Source organism: Diabrotica virgifera, chromosome 7 (genome assembly GCF_917563875.1).
Source record: "Diabrotica virgifera virgifera chromosome 7, PGI_DIABVI_V3a".
In the NCBI taxonomy this organism is placed as follows: Eukaryota; Metazoa; Arthropoda; class Insecta; order Coleoptera; family Chrysomelidae; genus Diabrotica; species Diabrotica virgifera.
Genome location: NC_065449.1, coordinates 244,718,724 through 244,741,886, shown reverse-complemented (window position 1 = coordinate 244,741,886; position 23,163 = coordinate 244,718,724). Strand labels below are relative to the sequence as shown.

At 32.9% G+C, this 23,163-nt stretch overlaps 2 protein-coding genes across 6 annotated transcripts in view; one reads left to right on the top strand and one right to left on the bottom strand.

Moving 5' to 3' along the window:
• Positions 1-23,163, bottom strand: part of LOC114329522 (zinc transporter ZIP11) — a 235,547-nt gene that overhangs the window by 133,424 nt on the left and 78,960 nt on the right. The gene's annotated exons all lie outside the window — the stretch shown is intronic.
• Positions 1-23,163, top strand: part of LOC114329498 (excitatory amino acid transporter 3) — an 87,395-nt gene that overhangs the window by 48,940 nt on the left and 15,292 nt on the right. For all 4 annotated transcript variants that reach the window (XM_028278648.2, XM_028278639.2, XM_028278632.2 and 1 more), the window contains exons 2-5: positions 255-750; positions 12,834-12,876; positions 17,021-17,060; positions 19,439-19,853. In XM_028278648.2, coding sequence (XP_028134449.2) covers positions 272-750; positions 12,834-12,876; positions 17,021-17,060; positions 19,439-19,853 — 977 coding nt within the window. In that variant the 5' untranslated portion in view covers positions 255-271. The remainder of the gene's footprint in view (positions 1-254; positions 751-12,833; positions 12,877-17,020; positions 17,061-19,438; positions 19,854-23,163) is intronic.

Below are 23,163 nucleotides of genomic sequence, written 5' to 3'. Positions count from 1 at the left end.
AAAATTATGACGAATATAAATGTCTGTCAAAATGCGAAACTCGCCCTGTATATTATTAAACAAGGGGAGCAGACACTTTTTAATAGTCATTTGTTATTCCCCATAGGAGCCACCATACAAGGTAGGAGTATGTACAGTTCTTCATGACTCACCCTGTATAAACTCAGCGAAGACTTGTTTCTTATTCAGTGTCATTAAATGTATTAATTTATATGTGTATATTAATTTTCTAATTGACTTCTTTCTTGTTTCAGCATTCACAAACTAAACCATGGCTCACCTACACCACAACTTCGACATGATCGAAGTTGAGTCTGACAGGGGGAAACCAAGAAAGAAGCAGTCATGTCTGCGACAAAACGCCCTCACCATAGCCACAATGTTAGGAGTCATTCTCGGGGCAGTCGTCGGCATCATTCTTCGATACTCCAGGGAAAAATGGACAGAGCGAGAAATTGTATATATCGGACTTGCAGGACAGATCTTTCTACGGATGTTGAAGGCGCTGATCCTGCCGTTGATTGTTTCGTCGTTAGTGTCTGCGATAGCAAGCTTGGACTTGTCCCTTTCGGGGAAAATTGCCTTTAGGGCGATAGCTTATTATATGACTACTACGTTCGCTGCTGTGGTGTTAGGTATGGTTGTGGTGGTTACCATGAGGCCGGGTGTGGGTCATAAAAGTGAAGACTCGGATGGTAAGGAAGAAAAACGGGAGGTTTTAACTGTAGATACCTTATTAGATTTAATCAGGTAAGTTGATTTTACTATATTAAGTAGTATACATTGTATATAGTTTTACATTGTATTAATAATGATTAAAAGTAAGTCATTTGTATGATTTGAGATGTGTTAACGTATGTTTGCAGTCGTGGAAATTTACCATTCTTCTTTCAGTAATATAGTGGTGAGGTTTTTGTCAAATCCTGTAGATCTTATAATTTTTCTGGTTATACTGACTCCTATTCGAAACATTTTTATACTATTGTATAGCATCCTTGTATTTTGGAGAACCATTTCTGTTCTCCAGTCTAGAGTTTTTGTACCCTCAACAAATTATAGATTACTCTTGCTTGTTGGTATCTTAAATATACCAGGATTTCCTGTTGGTTGTCCGTATTGTTTGTCTTTTGGGGTCCAGAGCTTCTCAATTGAATAATACGAGTTTCACAGCTTATGGTTTTATTGCAAAGTTTTCCGTTAAGCTCTTTATCGTAAACCCCTATTTTGTTTAGGGATTCTCTTACTGGAGCATGCTTGGTAAACATTCGTGCTACTCCTAGCAGTTTATTCCTGCCCAAATGTATCAGTCACTTTGTTTTTTTTTGTATATAGTCCACAAATGAAGATTTTCCCATGTGTCCCTTTTGGGATTCTCTCCCAATATCGCTCATTACATTCTAAAATCCAGTCGTCTACAGCCCTACGTACTGCTGCCTTAGGATCATAGCTCATCCATTTCATTTGTTCGATCCTCTTTTGGCAAGTTGATCTGATTTTTCGTTTTCTTCAATGCACTAGTGCCCTCCTTGTTCCAGTCTTCCAGTTTATTCTGTTCTTCGATGCAGTCCCACATCAGGCTGGACATCACTTTCTGAAATGTTAGTGCCTTCAGTTCCGTTTGACAGTGCAGACAATATACGGATCAACTCTTTTTAGAGCTCTATTATTATTTGAAAACGTTGCAATTTCGTCCCAAGTCAAAGCTTTCGCTAACTGTTGGATTCCATCCATCCAATGGCACTAGAGCCCAAATCGGGCCTTGGCCTCCTTCAGCAAGTTTCTCCAATCATTTCGAATTCTTCTTCTTAAAGTGCCTATCCGTTCCGGACATTGGCGATCATCATGGCTATATTGACTTTGTTTACCGCACCGCGGAACAGTTCAGTGGTAGTCGTGTTATACCACTTTCGTAATTTTTGAAGCCAGGAAATGCGTCTTTTTCCCGGTCCTCTTTTACCATTTACCTTCCCTTGGATAATCAGTTGGAGAAGGTCGTAACCTTCTTGATTTCTCATTACATGTCCTAGATACTCTAATTTTTTTGTTTTGATGGTTATGAGAATTTCAAATTCTTTCCCCATTCTACGCAGGACTTCCACATTAGTAATTCGGTCAACCCAGGATATACGTAAGATGCGCCTATAACACCACATTTCGAAAGCTTGGAGCCGATTCATAGATGCAACAGTTAGTGTCCACGCTTCCATTCAGAACTGTGAATATGTAGCATTTCAACAGACGGTATTTTGTTTTTTTAATGTCTCTACTGTTGAAAATAGGTCTCATTTTAACGTATGCTGCTTTCGATTTTATTATTCGCTGTTTAATTTCTGTCAAGTGGTCCCATTGGCTATTTAAATTCGTGCTCAGATATGTATATTGCTCAACTCTTTCGATATTCTGTTGGTTGATTGTAAGTTGAGCGTTTAGTATTGGTTTTTTACTAATTATCTTAAATTTGGACTTCTTTATGTTTAGAGCTAGTTCGTATCTGTTGCTGACTTCTGTTATACGATTTGTTAATATCTGTAAATCATTCAGATTATCGGCAAAAACTATGGTGTCATCTGCATATCTAATGTTATTCAACCATACACCATTTATTAATACTCCCTTCGCACAACCGTCTAAAGCTTCCTTATATACCCATTCAGAGTAAATATTGAATAGTAGTGGAGATAAAATACAGCCCTGTCGTACTCTTCGTTCTATTGCAATTTTATCAGTTGACTGCTCTTCTATTTTGATTTTGGCCGTTTGATTGTAATAAATGTTTCTGATAATTCTTAGATCTTTGTTGTTAATTCCAATTTCTTGCATTAGAGTTATTAATTTGTCATGTTTTACTCGGGTTGATTTACTGCTGTTGTTTTCCATTAGCGCGTTTATAGGAGATTTTTAGCTTTTTCATCTACTTCGTCATCGCATCTCTTTTTTGGTCTTCCAAGGTCTTTTTTTTTTGCATTATTGCATTTAGCGATTTTCTCTACCCACCGTAATCTCTGCAGTATAGTGTGTTGTGCTAGTATTGGTGTTGGTCCGCTATGCTTCTTTTCATGAGCATTTTTCAGTGCGTCACAAATGATAGAAAAAAAGGTAAGTCCGTGATAATACACATTTATGAAATTTATTCTAACATGAAATTTTAGTTAAAGCTAACAGTTGTCACATTTTATTTGCAATTTGGCATAAAAACAAATCAATTGAGTTTATTGCATTTATAAAATGGTATCTTCTTTGATTTGTACAGTCTTATAAATTATACAGATTATATTCGTAGATATATTACATAATTAGTAAATAATTTTTATCGATTATAGCGCCATCTATTGACAACTAGGATAAATGTTATAAATGTCACCCACGAAATGTAATCACCGACGTGCGTTTTTTTCTGTCACATACAATTTAATGCGTTAAAAACAAATCGAAAAACTGTGACGCATTGAAAGATCCTCACGAGAAAAAGCATATATTCGCTCCATCTGTATACCAGATCTTATCCTATTGGTTGTGGTACTCCTTTCCTTGTTTCTCCGTACATCCCTGTCTGTAATAAACATCCTGTATGAATTCTTAAAATTGTATCTTTTTGTCTTGTGATACGATTCCGCAATAAAGATGTCCTTTAAAGAAATGAAAAGCAGAATTTATAAAATAGTGATTAAACCAATGACCTGACATAGACAGAAAAAAAAACGAATGGTAGAAATAGTAGAAATGAAAACCATTAGAGAAGTCGATGGTAAGACACTAGGGGTTAAAGCTAGGAGTATAGATATACAACGGATATGCAAGTGGCAAACATCAAGAACTGGTTAAGAAACAGAAGAATATAATGGAATGACCACATACGCCGAATGACAACAAATAGGATAGTCAGCGACAGCGAGAGACGGTTCCCCAATAGGAAGACGATCAGTGGGAAAACCACGAAAACGATGGAACGACAACTTAAGAGAGGCACATTGAAAAAACAGACAGTCATGTAGGCACAAACAGAAGAAGAAGACGACGAAAAAGCCTCAATTATACAGCCGTCTAAGTGCCAGTAGTAAGATTCTACATTGTTCACATTTTAATGAACAATAATGAAACACGCGTTGTAAAATGTGATAATACATCACAATAATAAATGGAAAATATTAAAAATAACAACAATCTCCATGATGCATTTATTTACGACCATTTATGTTTCATTGTCGTAAAAGTTAAAATTGAACGGGACTGTTTAATGGGCATATATGATGTAATTTTTACGTTATTTTATTTTATATAATTTAAACTTTGTAATATGTAATGACTCATTACAGATCATTTCTTATAAACATTATAATAATTTTTTTATGAGATACTAAGATGGCACTAATCCCTAACTGTAATACCAGGTGCCCACTAATATTTTCTACCATTTTAACTGCCTATAACTTCTAAACGGCTCAAGATACAAATATGCGGTTTTCGATGAAATGTTTTATTTTAGTAAAAGTTTTGTTTGAATGGATTGAATTATTTACATCGCTTTCAATAACGAAAAAAAAATGGCGGATTTTTGAAAAGCGTTGTTGACTTTTTCTTTTAATGCAACACCCAGTAAATTTTTTGTAAATTGAAAGAACGGTCATTCACCTATCCATCGATATAAAGTTTTTTTAAATCGGTTATCAAAGACCGAGTAATTCATTTTTAAAATGAGAGGTATAACGTGGAAATCACATAACTAAATAACATGATCAAAATAACTATAGCAAATACTACATCTCTCATTTTAAAAATTAATTACTCAGTCATTTGACAAACGATTTTAAAAAACTTTATTATCAGTATTAATTGCACAAGAGCTCTAAAATTATCGAATTTTTCCCGAGTGACACTTTGACAGTTTTAATTTCACGACCCGAAGGGGAGTGAAATTATGTCAAAGTGTCACGAGGGCAAAAATTTGATAATAATTTTAGAGATCGAGTGCAATTTGTTGCGAATTTTATGAATAAAACTGTTCAAAACCAAAATTATTATTGTAATTTATTTATGTAAGTACCAATTAGTACAATTAAACACACAGTTGTTATAAATACAGTCGACTCGCGTTAATTCAAACCTGCGATAATTCGAAACTCTCTATAATTCAAAGTTATCACGAGTTCCCTACAAAATCTCTTTATATTTCGAACTAAATCAATACATTTTTATGCACTTGGTAATTCGAACGAAAAAAATCATTGCTATATGACAAAACGACGCGTCAATTCGAACTCATTGGCGTCCAACACTCGACAATTCAAAGTTGCAGAGAGAAAGAGGCGAAAAGATTGTAGTAAGTACAGTTTTCAAACTTGTTTCAACGCGCCTTTGTTTCAGTTAAGGAAGCAAGATCCTCATTCGATACCTTGTTTACAGAACGAAAGTGATGAAAAAGCATTTCAGGCACTTTTTCTCTTAAAAAAATTATTGAGCAGTCTGAGCAGCAGCAATGTGCTTTGAAGCAAAGCAGTATATACCCTATTCCACGAACATACGCTTGTATTGGATTACTTCCACAACGAATATTTTACTGTGCAAAATAAGAAGAACGAAACTAAATTGCAAATTACATTGTTGTTTATTGGAATAATTATTAGCGCCATTTACTTTCGTACTTCTTATGTTGCACAGTAAAATATTCGTTGTCGAAGTAATCCAAAACAGGCGTATGTTCGTGGAATGGCCCATAATAGAGTTCTTTCGAAAGATTGATTAATTCACATTATGAATACATACATGTATGTACACGAATGTACCTCTAAACTTTTGTCATCGTTATAGAATAGCAGTTAATAAATAATAATTGATCAACACTTAAAATAATTCGAAGTTTTATTTATTTTCTCTCACAAATTTCGAACCATTTGATATTTCAAACACTCAATAATTCGTAATATTTTAAGAGTCCCTCGAGTTTCGAATTAACGAGAGTCGACTGTATTTGACGGTTGGAAGTCATCACTTTTATAATTTTTAAAACATTAATTGTTATTAATGTCACTGAATGTATTTTTTTCGTAGCAACGAAGGGCATCTGACGTAATATACTTGACGACGGGATGTTATCAAAAATTATCGGGTATAATATCACAAGAGAGTGAGAATAAATTGAAAATAATGCGACAGTTTTTCGAAAATTTGTTATCTGGCAATAGACACGAGAGCCCGCAGCGCTCGAGTGGCTATTGCCCAATGACAACAAATTTGAGTAAAAATGAAGCATTATTTTCTTATTTATTCTTACTGTCGTGTGATATTCGTAAGATTATTTTTTAATACGTATATTATGGATATTTTCTTAAATGTGACAGTTGCAAAAACTAGGAAACTGGTTGCATTAAACAGAAACAGTCTACTTAAAAAAATTCTATCGGTAATTTTCTAAAAAACTATATTTTGTAATTTTATGTCAACTATTTAGTTTTTAATAGAGTGCAAAAAATCGAAAAAATCGCGATTTTTGCACTAAATTGTTAGAAATAATTAAAAAACGGACGCGAACTCTAGGCAGGAAACAGGTAGGTTTTCTTCCTATAGGTCTACAATAACTAAAAAAGTAGTCAGCTACCTGGATCTTTGAGTGTCCCGAGAAAATCCTTATTACCCTGGACTATTTTACAAACTTTACAAAAAAGTTCCGGGTATTGTTAGCAGCGTATTGTTATGTATATCGAATGAAAAGGAGACCATTCTTAAAAAAAACGAGGAAACAACACATTGGTATAGCGTGTCACGAAACTTATTAAATTAGAACAAAAATATATTTTTAGTTATCAAAAGTCTTATCGCAGATCGTATATTTTAAACTATAAACATTGCTATGCAAGGTCATTTACTGAAGTTTGTTAAACATTATAAATCTTATTGTCTTTTTTTTACACCTCGCATATTTAAATAAATGCACGGAAAAATCCACTGCAAATACATCCGAGTAGGTTTTGTTGACAATGTCAACAATTAATTTATAAAGATTTAATAATAGAATTTTTATTTACGTTGACAACTTAATAATGGAATAAATGTGTAGGTGGGAAAGCATGTGCAAAAACTGGCTATAAAAAATAGCCATGCTATACAAAAATATAGCGGACATAATAAAAGAAAAAAGATTATTTTATAACAGATAAATGTTAGGTTGTTCTTTTCTATTAGTTCTATAAACTTTATGATTTTTATCATTGTCTTCTGAGGCTCTTTTTCTATTGATTTTCCTTAAAGAAGAAAGACGGAATCACAGTATAAAGAGGGACAGTAGAACCACTCTCCGAAAAATTGGAAGTAAAATCTGTAGTCGCGCAATGATCTTAGTCGCTTTTGCCCCACTCTCGCATTGCTAGTCGCATAGAAACGTACGGATTTTAACAGGAAAAACCCGCATCCACCACTGGTGAATTACCAATTGCGTACTGCCGGTATTACTTCTTGAGATCAAAGCGCCGACAGAGGAGTCGTTTTACTGTGGAACCTCTATATACTGTGACGGAATCATAATATGATATATAGGATATACAGTAGATATACTAAAAACTAACTCATATTGACAGATATTTACTCGCTGATTGACACCATCATCCTGCACAATTAAATTTGGTAATCAAATCCCTAATTACAAGATTATAAAAACTGGCAGATGAGGGCCATAAGAACGAGGAACTCCACAAAGTTAAAACAGCTTTAAGAAAAAATTGCTTCTACATGGCTACGATTGAAAAGGCACAAAAATTCTAAAACAAAATCAGAGCTCCAGTAGACGAAAACCCAATTTGCCTCTCAGATTGAGGGCTCTAAGATGCTACATATTTTCTATATTGCTATATAGACCAGGGCGCATCTGTAAAAATATTAGTACATTTGGACGTTGAGAGATGACTCAAATTTTTTTGCAGAAATTGCTTGAAAATAAATCAAATAATAATATTTGAGTTATCCTCCCTCTCAAAAAGGTCCGGAACATTGTTTAAATAATCAAAATGTCAAAAAATTAAGAAAAAATTCGATTTTTTTCTTGGTTTTTTGATTATAACTTTAAAAGTATTCATTTCCGAGAAAAGTTGTACTGAGATAAAAGTTGCGTAATTAAATTTCCTACAATATAGAATTGGTTAAAAATTTAAGAAATAGTCACCCTTGTTGGAAAATAGCAAAAATTGTGAAAAAAACATACAAAAACAAGTATTCGCATTTTACATTTTTCAACCATTTATGCTACACTTAGGACCTTCATATTTCACCCTGAAAAATTTTATGATACAGTAAAACAATATTGTAAATTTCATTAAGATCGGTTCGATAGATTTTGCAAAATAAATTTTGCAATCCAGCTTTCGTAAAAAAATTCATTTTTTCAAAATGTTACAGGACTGAAAATAAAGCAGATAGCAAGTTAAAAATTTTTTTGCATATAGAAGTGTACTGTACCTGTCATTTGCAATTTCGCAAAATTAAAATCGCTTAACACCACGGCGTCAGGAATTTTTTTAAATAAACATTAATTATTGGTGCTACGCGCAGGACAGCGGATAGGTTGCTCTGATTGGGCATTCCAATGACCTTTGATAATATTTGATAAATTTTAATTTTTATGACATTTCGATATAAATAAATAAATTTGTTTATTGCAAAATAAAAACACATACTCTGTCCTTTGAAATAACACTTTTATTAGCAAAAACTTTCTTTGTTCATATATTTTAATTTAAATAATAAAAGTTTATTATTTTTAAACATATGCAATTGTTTAAACAATATTTCACAAACAATAATAAAATTAGTTTGATTTTTGTGGAATTAAAAAATTAAAATACAACAAAATATAGAGTAAGAAAATAATATATTAGATAAAGATTGGAAGAAATTTTGGTGGAAATCAACCTGTGTGAATCGAACACCGCTGTCCTGCGCGTAGCACCAAAAATTATTGTTTATTTCAAAAATTTTCTGACGCCGTGGTAATTAATCGATTTTAATTTTGATAATTGCAAATGAAAGGTACAGTACACTTCTATAAGCAAAAAAAAAATTCAACTTGCTATGTGCTTTATTTTCAGTCCTGTAACATTTTGAATAAATGAATTTTTTTTGCGAAAGCTGTATTGCAAAATTTATTTTGCAAAATCTATTGAACCGATCTTAATGAAATTTACAGTATTGTTTTACTGTATCATAAAGTTTTTCTGGGTGAAATATGAAGGTCCTAAGTGTAGCATAAATGGTTGAAAAACGTAAAATGCGAATACTTGTTTTTGTATGGTTTTTCGCAATTATTGCTATTTTGCAAGTAGGGTGACTATTTTTTAAGTTTTTAACCAATTTTATATTGTAGTAAATTGAATTACGCAACTTTTATGTCAGTACAACTTTTCTCGGAAATGAATACTGTTAAAGTTATAATCAAAAAACGAAGAAAAAAATCGAATTTTTCCTTCAATTCTTGACATTTTGATTATTTAAACAATGTTCCGGACCTTTTTGAGAGGGAGGATAACTCGAATATTATTATTCGATTTATTTTCAAGCAATTTCTGCAAAAAAATTTGAGTCACCTCTCAACGTCCATCTCAAAACAGATCCGCCCTGGACTAATACAGAATGGAAGATTGGACATTGAAGAGACAACACATAAGAAGAATAGAAGCGTTCGAAATGTGGTGTTACAGAAGAATATTGAAAATTCAGTGGGTTCAAAGGATTACCAATGTTGAAGTGCTACGACGTTTAAATAAGGAGTTTGAAATTATGAAAAGTATAAAAACTAGAAAACTGGAATATTTGGGTCACTTACCAGAGGAGAAAAATATGAGTTGCTGAGAATTATTATGCAAGGAAGGATCCAAGGAAGAAAAAGCATAGGAAGAAGACGCATCTCCAGGCTGAGGAACCTTAGAGAATGGTTTAACTGTAGTTCATTACAACTATTCTGAGCAGCAGCCAACAAAGTGACCATAGCCATCATGATATCCAACCTCCGATAGGAGAGGGAACTTTAAGTAAGAAGAAGATATAAAAGTCACGACAGATAAAATCAGCAGAGTTTTAGGGGAAAACAAAATAAAGACTAATATTTACCACCGACAGGAAAATTTCATTTACATTCCCAAAAAAAATTGCATTGGAAAACCAAGGAGTATAGCGAGGACTGCGACAACTTGTACATCGGACAGATCAATCAAAGAATACAGGTTAGACGAAAAGAACATCAAATGAAATCGAAACAAAAGAGCAGACGTCAGCCCCTGTACCCTAGCACATCTCATAAACACAAGACATAAAATAAAATTTAATTTAAAAACAAAAATGCTAGTTAATATTGAAAATGAAACCAAATGTGTAATCGGAAAGCAATAGAAATTGAAAAACATCCAAAAAATAATTGCCAAAGACTTCCAACTGCATGGAAACCAATTCTAAAGAAAATTGTAAAAATTAAATTAGCAAATAAGACCCCGATCACTCACCAGTTCAGAGAAATAAGGAAAAAAATATCCTGTTGGTGACACAACCCCCTCCAGGCCGAAACCAAATTTTTTGAGTAGTAGGGACATCTATATTAATAACCTTTATGTTTTCTGCAGCCGATTTTGATGATATACATAGTTATAAACAAATGAAGATCAAAAAACGGTAAATTTTTGCTTTTTTGTCTATAACCAAAAAGTTAAGCATTCTAAACAAATTTGAGAGTGAGAAACTCATAAATCGTATAAAAAACTTTAATATGGCTTTCGCTGAATATGTCTATCTTTATTGATTGCTTAAAAAATTGCAAAATAAATCATAAATTTTGAGTTTTTATAAATATTCATAATTTATGTTAAAATTAACTTAGAACGTTCTTATTACACGGAATGCTGAGACTTCTGGTGCTTAAATCATACCCTAAATTTCAAAGCAATAGTTTAAAACGTATTTAATTTGTTTATCCCAAATTAATTTTTTTTGGAACGCTATAAGTCCGAAAATGATAAAGTTACACTAATACTTTGGATAGTTTATGAAAGAGTTACAGTTATGTCCGAAAATGATAAAGTTACACTAATACTTTGGATAGTTTATGAAAGAAGAGGATTTACACTATTAATTTAATTAAAAAAAATGACAAAAAATAATTCAAAATACTGCAAAACTATTTTGCAAAAACATGTGAATTAAAAAAAGGGGGGCTAACTTCGTCCCAAGTGTCCTAGGACAATTGTTTTTCTTTCTAAATGTGTATAAAAATTCAGTCTTTCCAAATATGAAAAAATAATTTTTCTACGGGTAACGGTTAAAAAGTTATTCTAATTGTTTTTATAAGTAAGCAAAAAATCGACGTGTTTTTGCAAAATAATTTTACACTGTTTAAAATTACTTTTTGTCATTTTTTTTAAATAAGTCAATAGTATAAATATTCTTCTTCCATAAACTGTCAGAAGTCTTACTATAACCTCATAATTTTCTGACTTATAGTGTTGCAAAAAAATGAATTTGGGATAAACAAATTAAATAACTTTTAAACTGTTTGACCAATTGCTTTGAAATTTAAAATATAATTTAAGCACCAGAAGTCTCAGCAATTCGTGTAATAAGAAGGTTCTAAGTTAATTTTTACATACGTTATGAATATTTATAAAAACTCAAAATTTATGATTTATTTTGTAATTTTCTAAGCAACCAATAAGGATAGACATATTTAGCGAACGCCATATTGAAATTTTTTAGACGATTTATGAGTTTCTTACTCTCAAATTTGTTTAAAATGCTTAGCTTTTTGATTATAGACGAAAAAAACGAAAATTTACCGTTTTTTGATCTTCCATTTGTTTATAACTATGTATAATCATCAAAATCGGCTGCAGGAAATATAAAGGTTATTAATATAGATCTCGATACTACTAAAAAAATTTGGTTTCGGCCTGGAGGGGGTTGTGTCACGAGAAAAATCTTATTTCTCTGGACTATCACATGCACAGGACACATCACAAGAAGGACGGCAAAGTATTTAAGCACATCATTCAAGGGCTTAGAAAGCAGTTCTCGCACGTTAAAATACATATACACACCATGAAAATATGGGAGAGATCAATAAATTATTGATAGACTGATAAACCGAAATATCAGATAATCGATATGGTTTTATGCAAGGCAGATCAAAAACAGATACAATTTTCATTATAAAACAGGTAATGAAAAATACAGGAATATTCATTGGTCTTGAGAAATCATCTGATAGAGTTAAATGATAAATCTTGATAAATCCACAAATGTCAAAAATGATTTATTTGAAACGTCACTTCTAAGTGTTTAAATCGTAAAATTTATTGTAAAAATGGATAAAACACAATCAAAAGTAATGGTAATTCTCATAGAAAACGAAGTCCCGCCAGAGGAGTCCCACCACAAATTATTCGCAATCCTCTTTTAAAATTCTATGAGATTTTCGTATGTCTGATAAGCAAAATTTAACAGTAACTAAATCAGTTAGAAGAGGAGCCCAAATTTGAAGACAGATGAGCAAAAAGACTATTTTTGATTCCTTTTTGTAAATTTTAAAATTATTTGGTGTTGTTTTATAATCAAAATTTAACCCTCACGCACAAGTTGTACATACAACTTCAGTGAGGAACTGAGTTTATTTTATATGTACAATTTATTTGCTACAAATAAACTCCATTATTATTATTAGTTACTCGAGAAATTAGTAGTGATCGCTCGATAAGAAAAGAGTTCAGGTTAAATATGAGAAGATTGTTAAAAACATGTATGATGGAGTATTAATAGATTTTAGTTAGAAAAATTGTTTGATATTTAATTACTTATTTTTTTATTTGCAGGAATATGTTCCCACCAAATGTAGTAGAAGCCACAATTTTCCAAGTAAGTACTGATTGTTCAAATACCAATAAAATTTTTGTTAACATTTTTAAAAATCATATATAGGGTGGAAGACACTTATGGAATAAAATAATTTTTGTCCTTGTTTTAAAAAATTAAAAAACGCTGATCCTTTCGATTTTTATACAGTGAGCACGTAAAGGTTGGAATAAATTCATTTTCTCGAGAATGGACGATTTTGAACAAAAATCCCGAAACAGGTCAATTTTTATTTTTAAATTACGACTTTTTGGCATATATATCATACTAGTAACGTCACCCATTTGGGCGTGATGACCCATCATCATTGGTCATCGATTATTTTTTTAAATGAGAATCGGGGTCGTGTGATAGCTCACTTGAAAGGTAATTCAATTCTCTATTCAATAGTATAAACATTAACATAATTATTTGTACAGGGTGCCGAAAAAAATTTTTTTAAATTAAATTTATTGACATAAAAAGAAGAATAGGTATGTGTAATTTATTTAATTCAAAATACATTTTACTGCTCTCAGAAAATAGAAAAAAATGTTTTTTTTTAATTATTGCTTTTCGCTTCAATTAAATGCTCAAATTCTCAAGAGGCAGGTGGGTGGCTGCTTTAATATTGAATTTGCAAAAAACAATATTTTTTATTTGTCAAATAAATATTTTTCCTGTTTTCTGATAGCAGTAAAATGTATTTTGAATTAAATAAATTACACAGATTCTTCTTTTTATGTCAATAAATTTAATTAAAATTTTTATATATTACTGAATAGAGAATTGAATTACCTTTCAAATGAGCTATGACACGACCCCTATTCTCATTTAAAAAAATCATCGATGACGTCATCACGCCCAAATGGGTGACGTCATGGTAGTAGCCAGAAACGTTTATTTAACATCCAATAGTAGGGTGGACACTATCTACACTTTTTGACAAGTATGATAAGGATATTTAAAATACTTTTAAACTACTGGGTATACAATTTTTTTAAATTCTAAATCAAACATACCTATTAAATAAATATTAACTATTTGTATCCAGTACTTTAAAAGTATTCGACATATCCTTATCATACTTCGCAGAAGGTGTAGGTGCTGTACACCATACTAAAATATGTTAAATATACCTTTCTCGCTACTATCAGAGACGTACGACAGGGGAAAGTGAATGGTTGACCATTCCCACGTTCTACGCCACTGACGGAATTACTATTTTAGTGCAATTTTTCAATTCTCCAACACTTTTTATGTAAATAACATACTCTTTATTTGTACCAATAAAATCATTAGTTTTCGAGACATTTGAAGTTCAAAATGAAGGGGTAGGTACAATACATTAACCAAAATAGCTGTGCCGTTGCATTTTCAACTTCAAATATCTCGAAAACTAATGATTTTATCGTTACGACTGAAGAGTACATTATTTTCATAGAAAGTTGTATTGGAAAATCCAAATATTGGACTAAAATAGCAATTCCGCCAGTGGCGTAGAATTTGGAAAGGGTCAACCATTCTCTTTCCCCCGTCGTACGCCTCTGGTAATAGCCAGAAACGTTTGTTTAACATAATTTAGTAGTTTGTACAGCACCTATCCTTTCTGCCAAGTATGAAAAGGATACGTCGAATAGTTTTAAAATGCTGAGCAAAAATAGTTTTTAAATTTTTAGATAAAACACCCTGTAACTCAGTAAGGAACCACATTTTATTTAAGTGTTTTAGGTTAAATCTTCGTATTTTGTGCTAAGGTTTCTCCAGTTACTATATGGACAATTATTAATGAAACACCCTGTATGTATTGTAGCTTGTTTTTCACAATTCTGGCTGTTTTTTCCTTATACTAGCATGATGTTCAGCAAGCATTTGATTAATTTCTTGACTTCCGGTAACCCAGTTAAAGACTACAATCAACATTGATTAAAATTTTGATTTGCCCAATCTAGTTTTGTTTTGCTTAAGATTAGCCAACCACGATTCGCACATTTTGTTATCGTTTCAAGTTTAGGTCATTGTAACTGACGTTCCAAGTTCCAGAAATAAAATTTTTCTGGACTTTGTGTTCAAAAGTAAAAATTTTGACATTTATACCAAATTTGACGTATTTGGAGCGTTTAATAGAAATTTACACTGAGGACATAGTTTTAAATAAATATTCTGACTAAAGAAAATTTAAACGTTTCAAGCTTCACTACTTTCAACCTTGATGATGATATGCTGCGAGTTCATGTACTGTTGGAGGTGCACTAAGTGTAATTACCAATAAATTGTATAATAAATTACCAGTAAAAACATAAAACCAGATTTGCAATGTTAATGATTTGGTAAAGTGTCGGCAAATAAATAATAGTGTTTCTAACAAATTGATAAGATTAAAAAGATAAAAGGAAGAGAAGGTTACAATACCGAAAAAGTTTCAAGAAATACCGTTCAAGTATTGAGATATTTGTGCTCAGGATTTAGCGGCAAGGACTATCGCTATCTCCCCAAGATGATGTTAAGGGCCCTGAAAGTACCCAAATCCTGCCTCCATGTAAGAGAGCTTTAACCATCACTAGAATGACCAACGTGCTCTCCCGGCAGTCAGCAATGTTGCAATTTTGGCCAAGAGACACATAGGCGTCCAATACTCCACAAGGAGGAATGGAACTAGAGAGGGGTTTCTTCTTCTTCTTCTTCTTCAGCCTGTGTTCGTAAACTGCTGGATATAGGCCTCTTCCATTTGCTTCCATTGATTTCTACTCTTGCAATTCTCATCCACTGCTTGCCCGCGACTTGTTTGATATCATCTGCCCACCTCTTCTGCGGTCTGCCTACTCATCGCCTCTTCTCTCTTGTTCTCCAGTTTGTTAGTCTCTGTGTCCATTTTTCGGAATTATCTCGGGCAACATCCGACCCATTGCCACTTGAGCCTATACGTTCAGCGACATCAGTAATCTTTGTTCTTTCACGAATGTCGATATTTCGAATTCTGTCTCTCAAACTAATCCCTAGCATGGCCCTCTCCATCGCTCTTTGAGTTGTACTGAGCTGCTCTAAGGTTTTCTTTGTAAAGGCCATGGTCTCCAGTCCATATGTAGTTACAGGCAAGATACATTTGTCATAAACTCTACGTTTTAGTCACATTGGTATATCTTTATTCTTCAAGATAAAGCTTAACTTGCCGAAAGCTGCCCAAGACAATTGTATGCGTCTTTTTATTTCGGCTATTTGGTTTTCTTTGCCGATTTTAATGGTATGTCCAAGATATTATAGTGGTCTACATTTTCAAGACTGACGTTGTCAATAACAAGATTAGTTTGTAAATTACTCATTATTTTTGTTTTCTGAAGATTCATTTTGAGAGAGGGGTGTGGGGAGCATTAACAGGGCAATATCCTGCCTGTTAGAGCTCGTTTATTTTGGGATTCGCATCAGACATTGGAGCAACCTTCAATACTAGTCGCGGTAGTGTTACCGAACTTTTATCACAGATATTCCTGAAGTTCTGGACTGGTACTAAGATATGGCACAAACTAGGTTCCACGTAATGGGACAGTCTAAGATTCACACTTCTCAACTTAATCAAAGGAGATTTCCTTCGACAGTTGCGAACCATTATAAACTTAGACCAGGGCCAAAGACTTTGACAATGGTAATTTTCGTAACAAAACAATTTTTTTCATGAAATTTGGCGAAAACTAACACTTCCAGAAGAAGTCTCGGAAGAAGACGAATATTTTGGCCGAATAACCTAAGGTCTAAGATAATGGTATGGTTACAACTTAAAACAACTCAAAAAATTTTTGGGTCATATTGGTCCTTCGAAGAGCCAGATGAAAAAGTTATTAGCCTTAAGATGTGAAAATTTCCCATTTTTCTTGCACCTTCTTAAAGTATTCTTCTAAATATGAAGAACGATAAGACGAATAACTACAATTTATTTTCTGTCTTTGTTCTATCTATCTATCTATCTATCTATTAGCTTTGTGACATCCAATATTGGACATAGGCCTCCCCTTCGCTCTTCCATCTTTCTCTATCCTGAGCCATGTGCCATCCATTTTGAGCCGGTTTGGTGTTTATCATTAAGATGTCTTAAGGTGTTTGTCTTTGTTATCATTAAGAAATAAACGTTTATTAAATAATTATAAATTTGGTAATTACAATTTATTATTTACAGACTCGTACCAAATTACATCCAACCAACACCAGTGGCACAGGTAAGTAATCGTTCTTCTTCTTCTCGTAGCACTACAATCCGGGATGGGTCTCGGCTGATTACATAACTCGTCTTTATCTCCAACGGCTGTCCATGATAGTTGGGTCAATGGGTAGCCCCATTGTTTTTAAATCTGACCGTATTTTATCTATCACGGTGGTTAAAGATTGTTATCACGGTGAAATACAAGTAATAGAGAAAAGAAAAGCAAGGAATCTGTCTACTCACCTAACATTTATTGATCTGGAAAAAGCCTACGACACGGTACCTTTAAAGAAACTCTTTGAAATTTTGACGACGATAGGCATAAGTGAAGCATATGTGCGAGCAATTCAAAATATGTATCAAAACCCGAAAAGCTGTATTAGATAGGGAAAATCTATGTCGAAACCATTCCCTGTTACAAAAGGGTTAAGGCAAGGGTGCTGCGTATCGCCAACACTATGTAAAATATACATCTAGAAAGCTCTGGAGCAATGGAGGAAAACAGTGGCTGGGATGGTAATAATGATTAAAGAAAACTGTTTAACAACTTTGTTTTTTGCTGATGACCAAGTAATTCTGGCCAACGATGAACATGATATGGATTATATGCTAAGAAAGTTACAGATCGAATATGAAAAATGGGGACTATGTATGAACATGGAGAAAACGGAATATTTGAGAATAGGAGAGGAAACCGAAGATCCGGAACTAGAGTTAAGAAGTATAAGAAAATGTAAGGAATATAGATATTTAGGAAGCATAATACCAAAAGAAGGAACTACAAAAAGAGACATACAGCATAGGATACAGCAAGGAAGGAAAGCAACTCGTGTTTTAAATGGTCTACTATGGTCTAACAAGGTGAATCTGGACACAAAATTAACAATCTACAGAACAATTGTGTAACCTATTATAACTTATGGAGCAGAGTGTTGGCAACTCACAGGAAAGGAAAGGAAAGGAAAGGAAAGAAAAGAAAAAATATAGAAGTAGCGGAGATGGATTACTTACGTAGAGCATGCAGGGTATCTAGATTAGAACATGTACCAAATGAGGAAATAAGACGACGGACAAAGAGTGTATATTCCACGTTTGACCATACAGAAACAAAGAAATTGCTATGGTATGGTCATGTTATGAGGATGTCAGAGGAAAGTTGGCCAAAAAGAGCATTAAGTTACACACCCATAAGAAGAAGAAGAAGAGAAAGGCCTACAGAAACATGGAACAAAGGCATAGAACAGTCTATGGCAGATAGAGCAATTGAAGAAAACGAATGGGTGGATAGAAAACGATGGCGAGCGAAATGTGGGATGCGGAGGAGACCGTAGAAACCCCACTGCTTATATATATATATATATATATATATATATATATATATATATATATATATATATATATATATATATATATATATATATATATATATAAGCATAAAACATCGGGGCAATGTTTTTCAAAATTTAAACCCATTGTTACTAAGGACCAGCAGTCAGACGTTGTTTATAAAGTAAATTGTAAAGACTGCAATTCGACATACATTGGGCAAACACATCAATATATACATAGAAGGATGGTTGCACACAAACATAGTGTACAAACCAACAAAGTAAACACTACAGCATTAGCCAAGCATTCCATAGAAAATAACCATGCTTTTGATTTTGAAAATGTACAAATTTTAGAAAAAGAACAAAACTACAACAAAAGATGTATATTGGAGATGATCCATGTAAAGAAAGACCAAAATTGCATAAATAATAAAACTGACATCAAGGATCTCTCCAGTGTATATCATAATTTAATAAATTGATTTAATTTTTATAAATGTACAATTTGGCAAATATTTTAAATACGGTCCTTAACGGACGTCAATTTTGAATTCTGCCATATGGTTTCAAGAGTCAAGCTCGCATTCCACAACAAAACGCCAAGCCAACAAGTGCAATGTAAATTTTAGTCTTTTGTTTTGTTTTATGTAATGTTTACAATTATTCATTAAAGTGCTTATTGAAAATGGCAATTAGCCGAAACGTTTAAGCCATAATAAAGTGTTTTATTTTTATCAGACCGAAAACCCAGGAATTAAAAAATTTCTATTTAATAATTTACGGTCAGGAAATAACTAAACTATATATATATATATATATATATATATATATATATATATATATATATATATATATATATATCACGGTGAACTACAGGTCGTGGATGCAATTATAGACCCCTTGTCGACTAATTCACCACTCTGGTCTGCTTCGTATTTTCCATCTTAAAAAGCGCAGATAATAACAATTCGAATTTTAGTTCCTTCCTCTTTTGAGTAACTTGAATTAAAATTTATAAGGTTTTTTTGGATCGTTACAAAACTTTAATTTTTAACACTTTTAGATCTTTACAAGTACAGTATCGACAACGAAATTATCCAAAGTACCAATATCCTCGGTCTAGTCGTAGTAGCTGCTGCTTTGGGTATAGCTATAGCTCAACTAGGAAAGGAAGCCAAAGTGATAGCCGACTTCTTCCACCAGCTGATGGCCGTCAGTATGAAGATTACTTCCTGGGTGATATTCCTCTCTCCAGTGGGTATCGTGTTTCTGGTATCGTCTAAGATAATGGAAATGGACGATATGGCTAAAACTTTAGGATCGCTGGGATGGTATTTTGCTACAGTTATGGTTGGATTGACGGTACAAGGATTCATTGTTTTGCCATTGTTGTACATACTCTTAACAAGGAGGAATCCAATTACGTTTATTCATAATATGTCAGAAGCCATTGTCACTGCGTTTGGAACTGCTTCGAGGTAAGTTGATCTTTCTACTTTCGTTAGAATAAAAATGTTCATTGAAATGTAATATACGAATAAGTAGCTATAGTTCAGAGAAATAAGGAAAAAAAATATCATGTTCGTGACACAACCCCCTCCAGGCCGAAACCAAATTTTTTGAGTAGTATGGACATCTATATTAATAACCTATATATTTCCTGCAGCCGATTTTGATGATATACATAGTTATAAACAAATGAAGATCAAAAAACGGTAAATTTTCGCGTTTTTCGTCTATAACCAAAAAGTTAAGTATTTTAACCAAATTTGAGAGTGAGAAACTCATAAACAGTATAAAAAACTCTAATATGGCGTTCGCTGAATATGTCTATCCTTATTGGTTGCTTAGAAAATTGCAAAACAAATCAAAATATTTGAGTTTTTACAAATATTCATAACTTATGTAAAAATTAACTTAGAACGTTATTATTACACGAAATACTGAGACTTCTGGTGCTTAAATCATACCCTAAATTTCAAAGCAATTGGTCAAATAGTTTAAAAGGTATTTAATTTGATTATCCCAAATTAATTTTTTTTGCAACGCTATAAGTCAGAAAATGATGAAGTTACAGTAATACTTCGGATAGGTTATGAAAGAAGAAAATTTATACTATTAATTTAATTAAAAAAAAAATGATAAAAGATAATTTCTAAATACTGCAAAATTATTTTGCAAAAACATGTGAATTAAAAAAAAGGGGGGGGGCTAACTTCGTCCCTAAGTGTCCTAGGACAACTGTTTGTCTTTCTAAATGTGTATAAAAATTCAGTCTTTCCAAATTTGTAAAAATATTTTTTCTACGGGTAACGGTTAAAAAGTTATTCTAATTGTTTATAAGTATGCAAATAATCGACGTGTTTTTGCAAAATAATTTTACACTGTTTAAAATTACTTTTTGTCATTGTTTTTTAATTAAGTCAATAGTATTTTTTAATTAAGTGTTTTTTTCCCATAAACTGTCAGAAGTCTTACTGTAACCTCATAATTTTCTGACTTGTAGTGTTGCAAAAAAAATGTATTTGGGATAAACAAATTAAATAACTTTTAAACTATTTGACCAATTGCTTTGAAATTTAAAATATAATTTAAGCACCAGAAGTCTCAGCAATTCGTGTAATAAGAAGGTTCTAAGTTAATTTTTACATAAGTTATGAATATTTATAAAAACTCAAAATTTATGATTTATTTTGCAATTTTCTAAGCAACCAATAAGGATAGACATATTCAGCGAACGTCATATTGAAATTTTTTAGACGAATTATGAGGTTCTTACTCTCAAACTTGTTTAAAATGCTTAACTTTTTGGTTATAGACGAAAAAAGCGAAAATTTACCGTTTTTTGATCTTCATTTGTTTATAACTATGTATATCATCAAAATCGGCTGCAGGAAACATATAGGTTATTAATATAGATGCCCATGCTACTCAAAAAATTTAGTTTCGGCCTGGAGGGGGATGTGTAACGAGAAAAATCTTATTTCTCTGGACTACTAACAGAACATATCACCATCATCACCACTTCTCAAAAATTTGTGTAATGCATCTTGGCTTGCTCTTCTAACCTCTAAGGCCGTCCACAAATGGGTCGACGCTCGAAGTAGTCGACTCGATTCTAGTCGCGTAGATCTCTCCCCGATAAGTCCCTTTGTTGTGGCTTTGAGCTCCGTAGAGGGGCATTTAGGATTGCAAATCTCTTGTCCGACTCTCGTCTCTTGCGATCGGTAGCGCACGAGAAAGTTCGAGTGAGACGCACATTTCCAGTCATGGAGGAAAGTTTTGAAGATCGGTGAATGCTGTTCGGTATGTTCGTTGATTGTAGTGCTGATAGCTTTGTGAAAATATATTGTTTGTAATATAAAATTCTGAAAACATTGACCTTCTGTTTCTAGGTGTTTATTATAAAATTCGTTGGGGAAGTAGAAAAATAACCTCTATTGTATAATGCTCATTGTATACTAATTATACTAAAAATGTAATAATACCGTACTTTTTACAGATCGAAATAGTCGTTTTGGTTGATATATAAAACGCGTTCTTCCTGGTTGGAAGATGTGAGCAAACTGAATCGACAAGTGTGCGGAGAGCAATCGCTTGTGCCGCAGGGTTCGTACAAGACGAGCAAGACGCGCGAACTTCGAGACGCGTCTTCGATCGACCCATGTGCGGACGGCCTTATACGTTTGTTACCGTACTTCGGAGGGTACGTTAAGCCGTCGGTCCCCCTGGGCTAGTGTGAGCATTGACACTAGCTACTTCCAACAGGCTTAAAGATGCAAGTGGCACCAGAGCTTGTCTGAAAGGATCTCCCAGCAAAAATGTCATACGATATTATTATTATTATTATTATGCGTTTGTTTTCCAGTTAGTTATACTCCGAATCTTCAGTTATTTTTTACTTCTTCTATGGATTTTAAGTCTACGTCTCTTCTCGTGTCTATTGTCTCTTCTCCATGCTCTAATTCTAATAGATTTTAATTCGTCATCCAAGTTGTCTTGACACCAAAATCTTGGTCTTCCTCTGGTTACATGCCTTATCTATCATGAATTTTACAACCTCAGATTTCCCGAAACTTCTATACAACTCAAACTTGCAAGGCCTGTGCCACAAACCTTGCTCTTTTATTCGTCCATATATTCTTCTCAAAATTTTTTCTCTCAAAACGTTTAAGCAGTTATTGGCTCTTCCATGTAAGTGACCACGTTTTTGTTCCATACGTTAGCACTGGTGTCTTAGCCATATTTTATAGCCTGTATCAAAGATAAAAAAGTTTTGTTTGGCCCCTAAAGACGACTAAAAATTCAACTTATACCAGCCAGCCCAAAACGCGTCGTGACGTCACAAGGTTATATGTTTACATTCTACACCAATTGTATATTATATAATTTTAAATTAGACATTATAAACGTCAGTAGAAAATACAATTCTGTGACGTTACAAGTGTTTTTGATCGTTTGAACTATTCATAGAAAACTTGTACTTTTACAAAGTGGTTTTATTTTCATTAGTAAACCTTGTTTCCTTTCCTTCAAAAACTGTATCAAACTCTAGTCTCAACAAACTAGTATATATTATTACAATGACATAAGGTAAATGTCATTAGAATATAAATATTGTTCCTTTATTCCCCGACGACGAGCTTTCCAAATACCCAAGTAGATGGAGGCCAATAAACTAAAGAAGAAGAAGAAGAATATACGTAAATATAACCGGAACCATATAGTTAAACTCTGTGACGTCACGGGTCGTTTGAACTATTTTAAGATACAGAAGACTTTAAATTT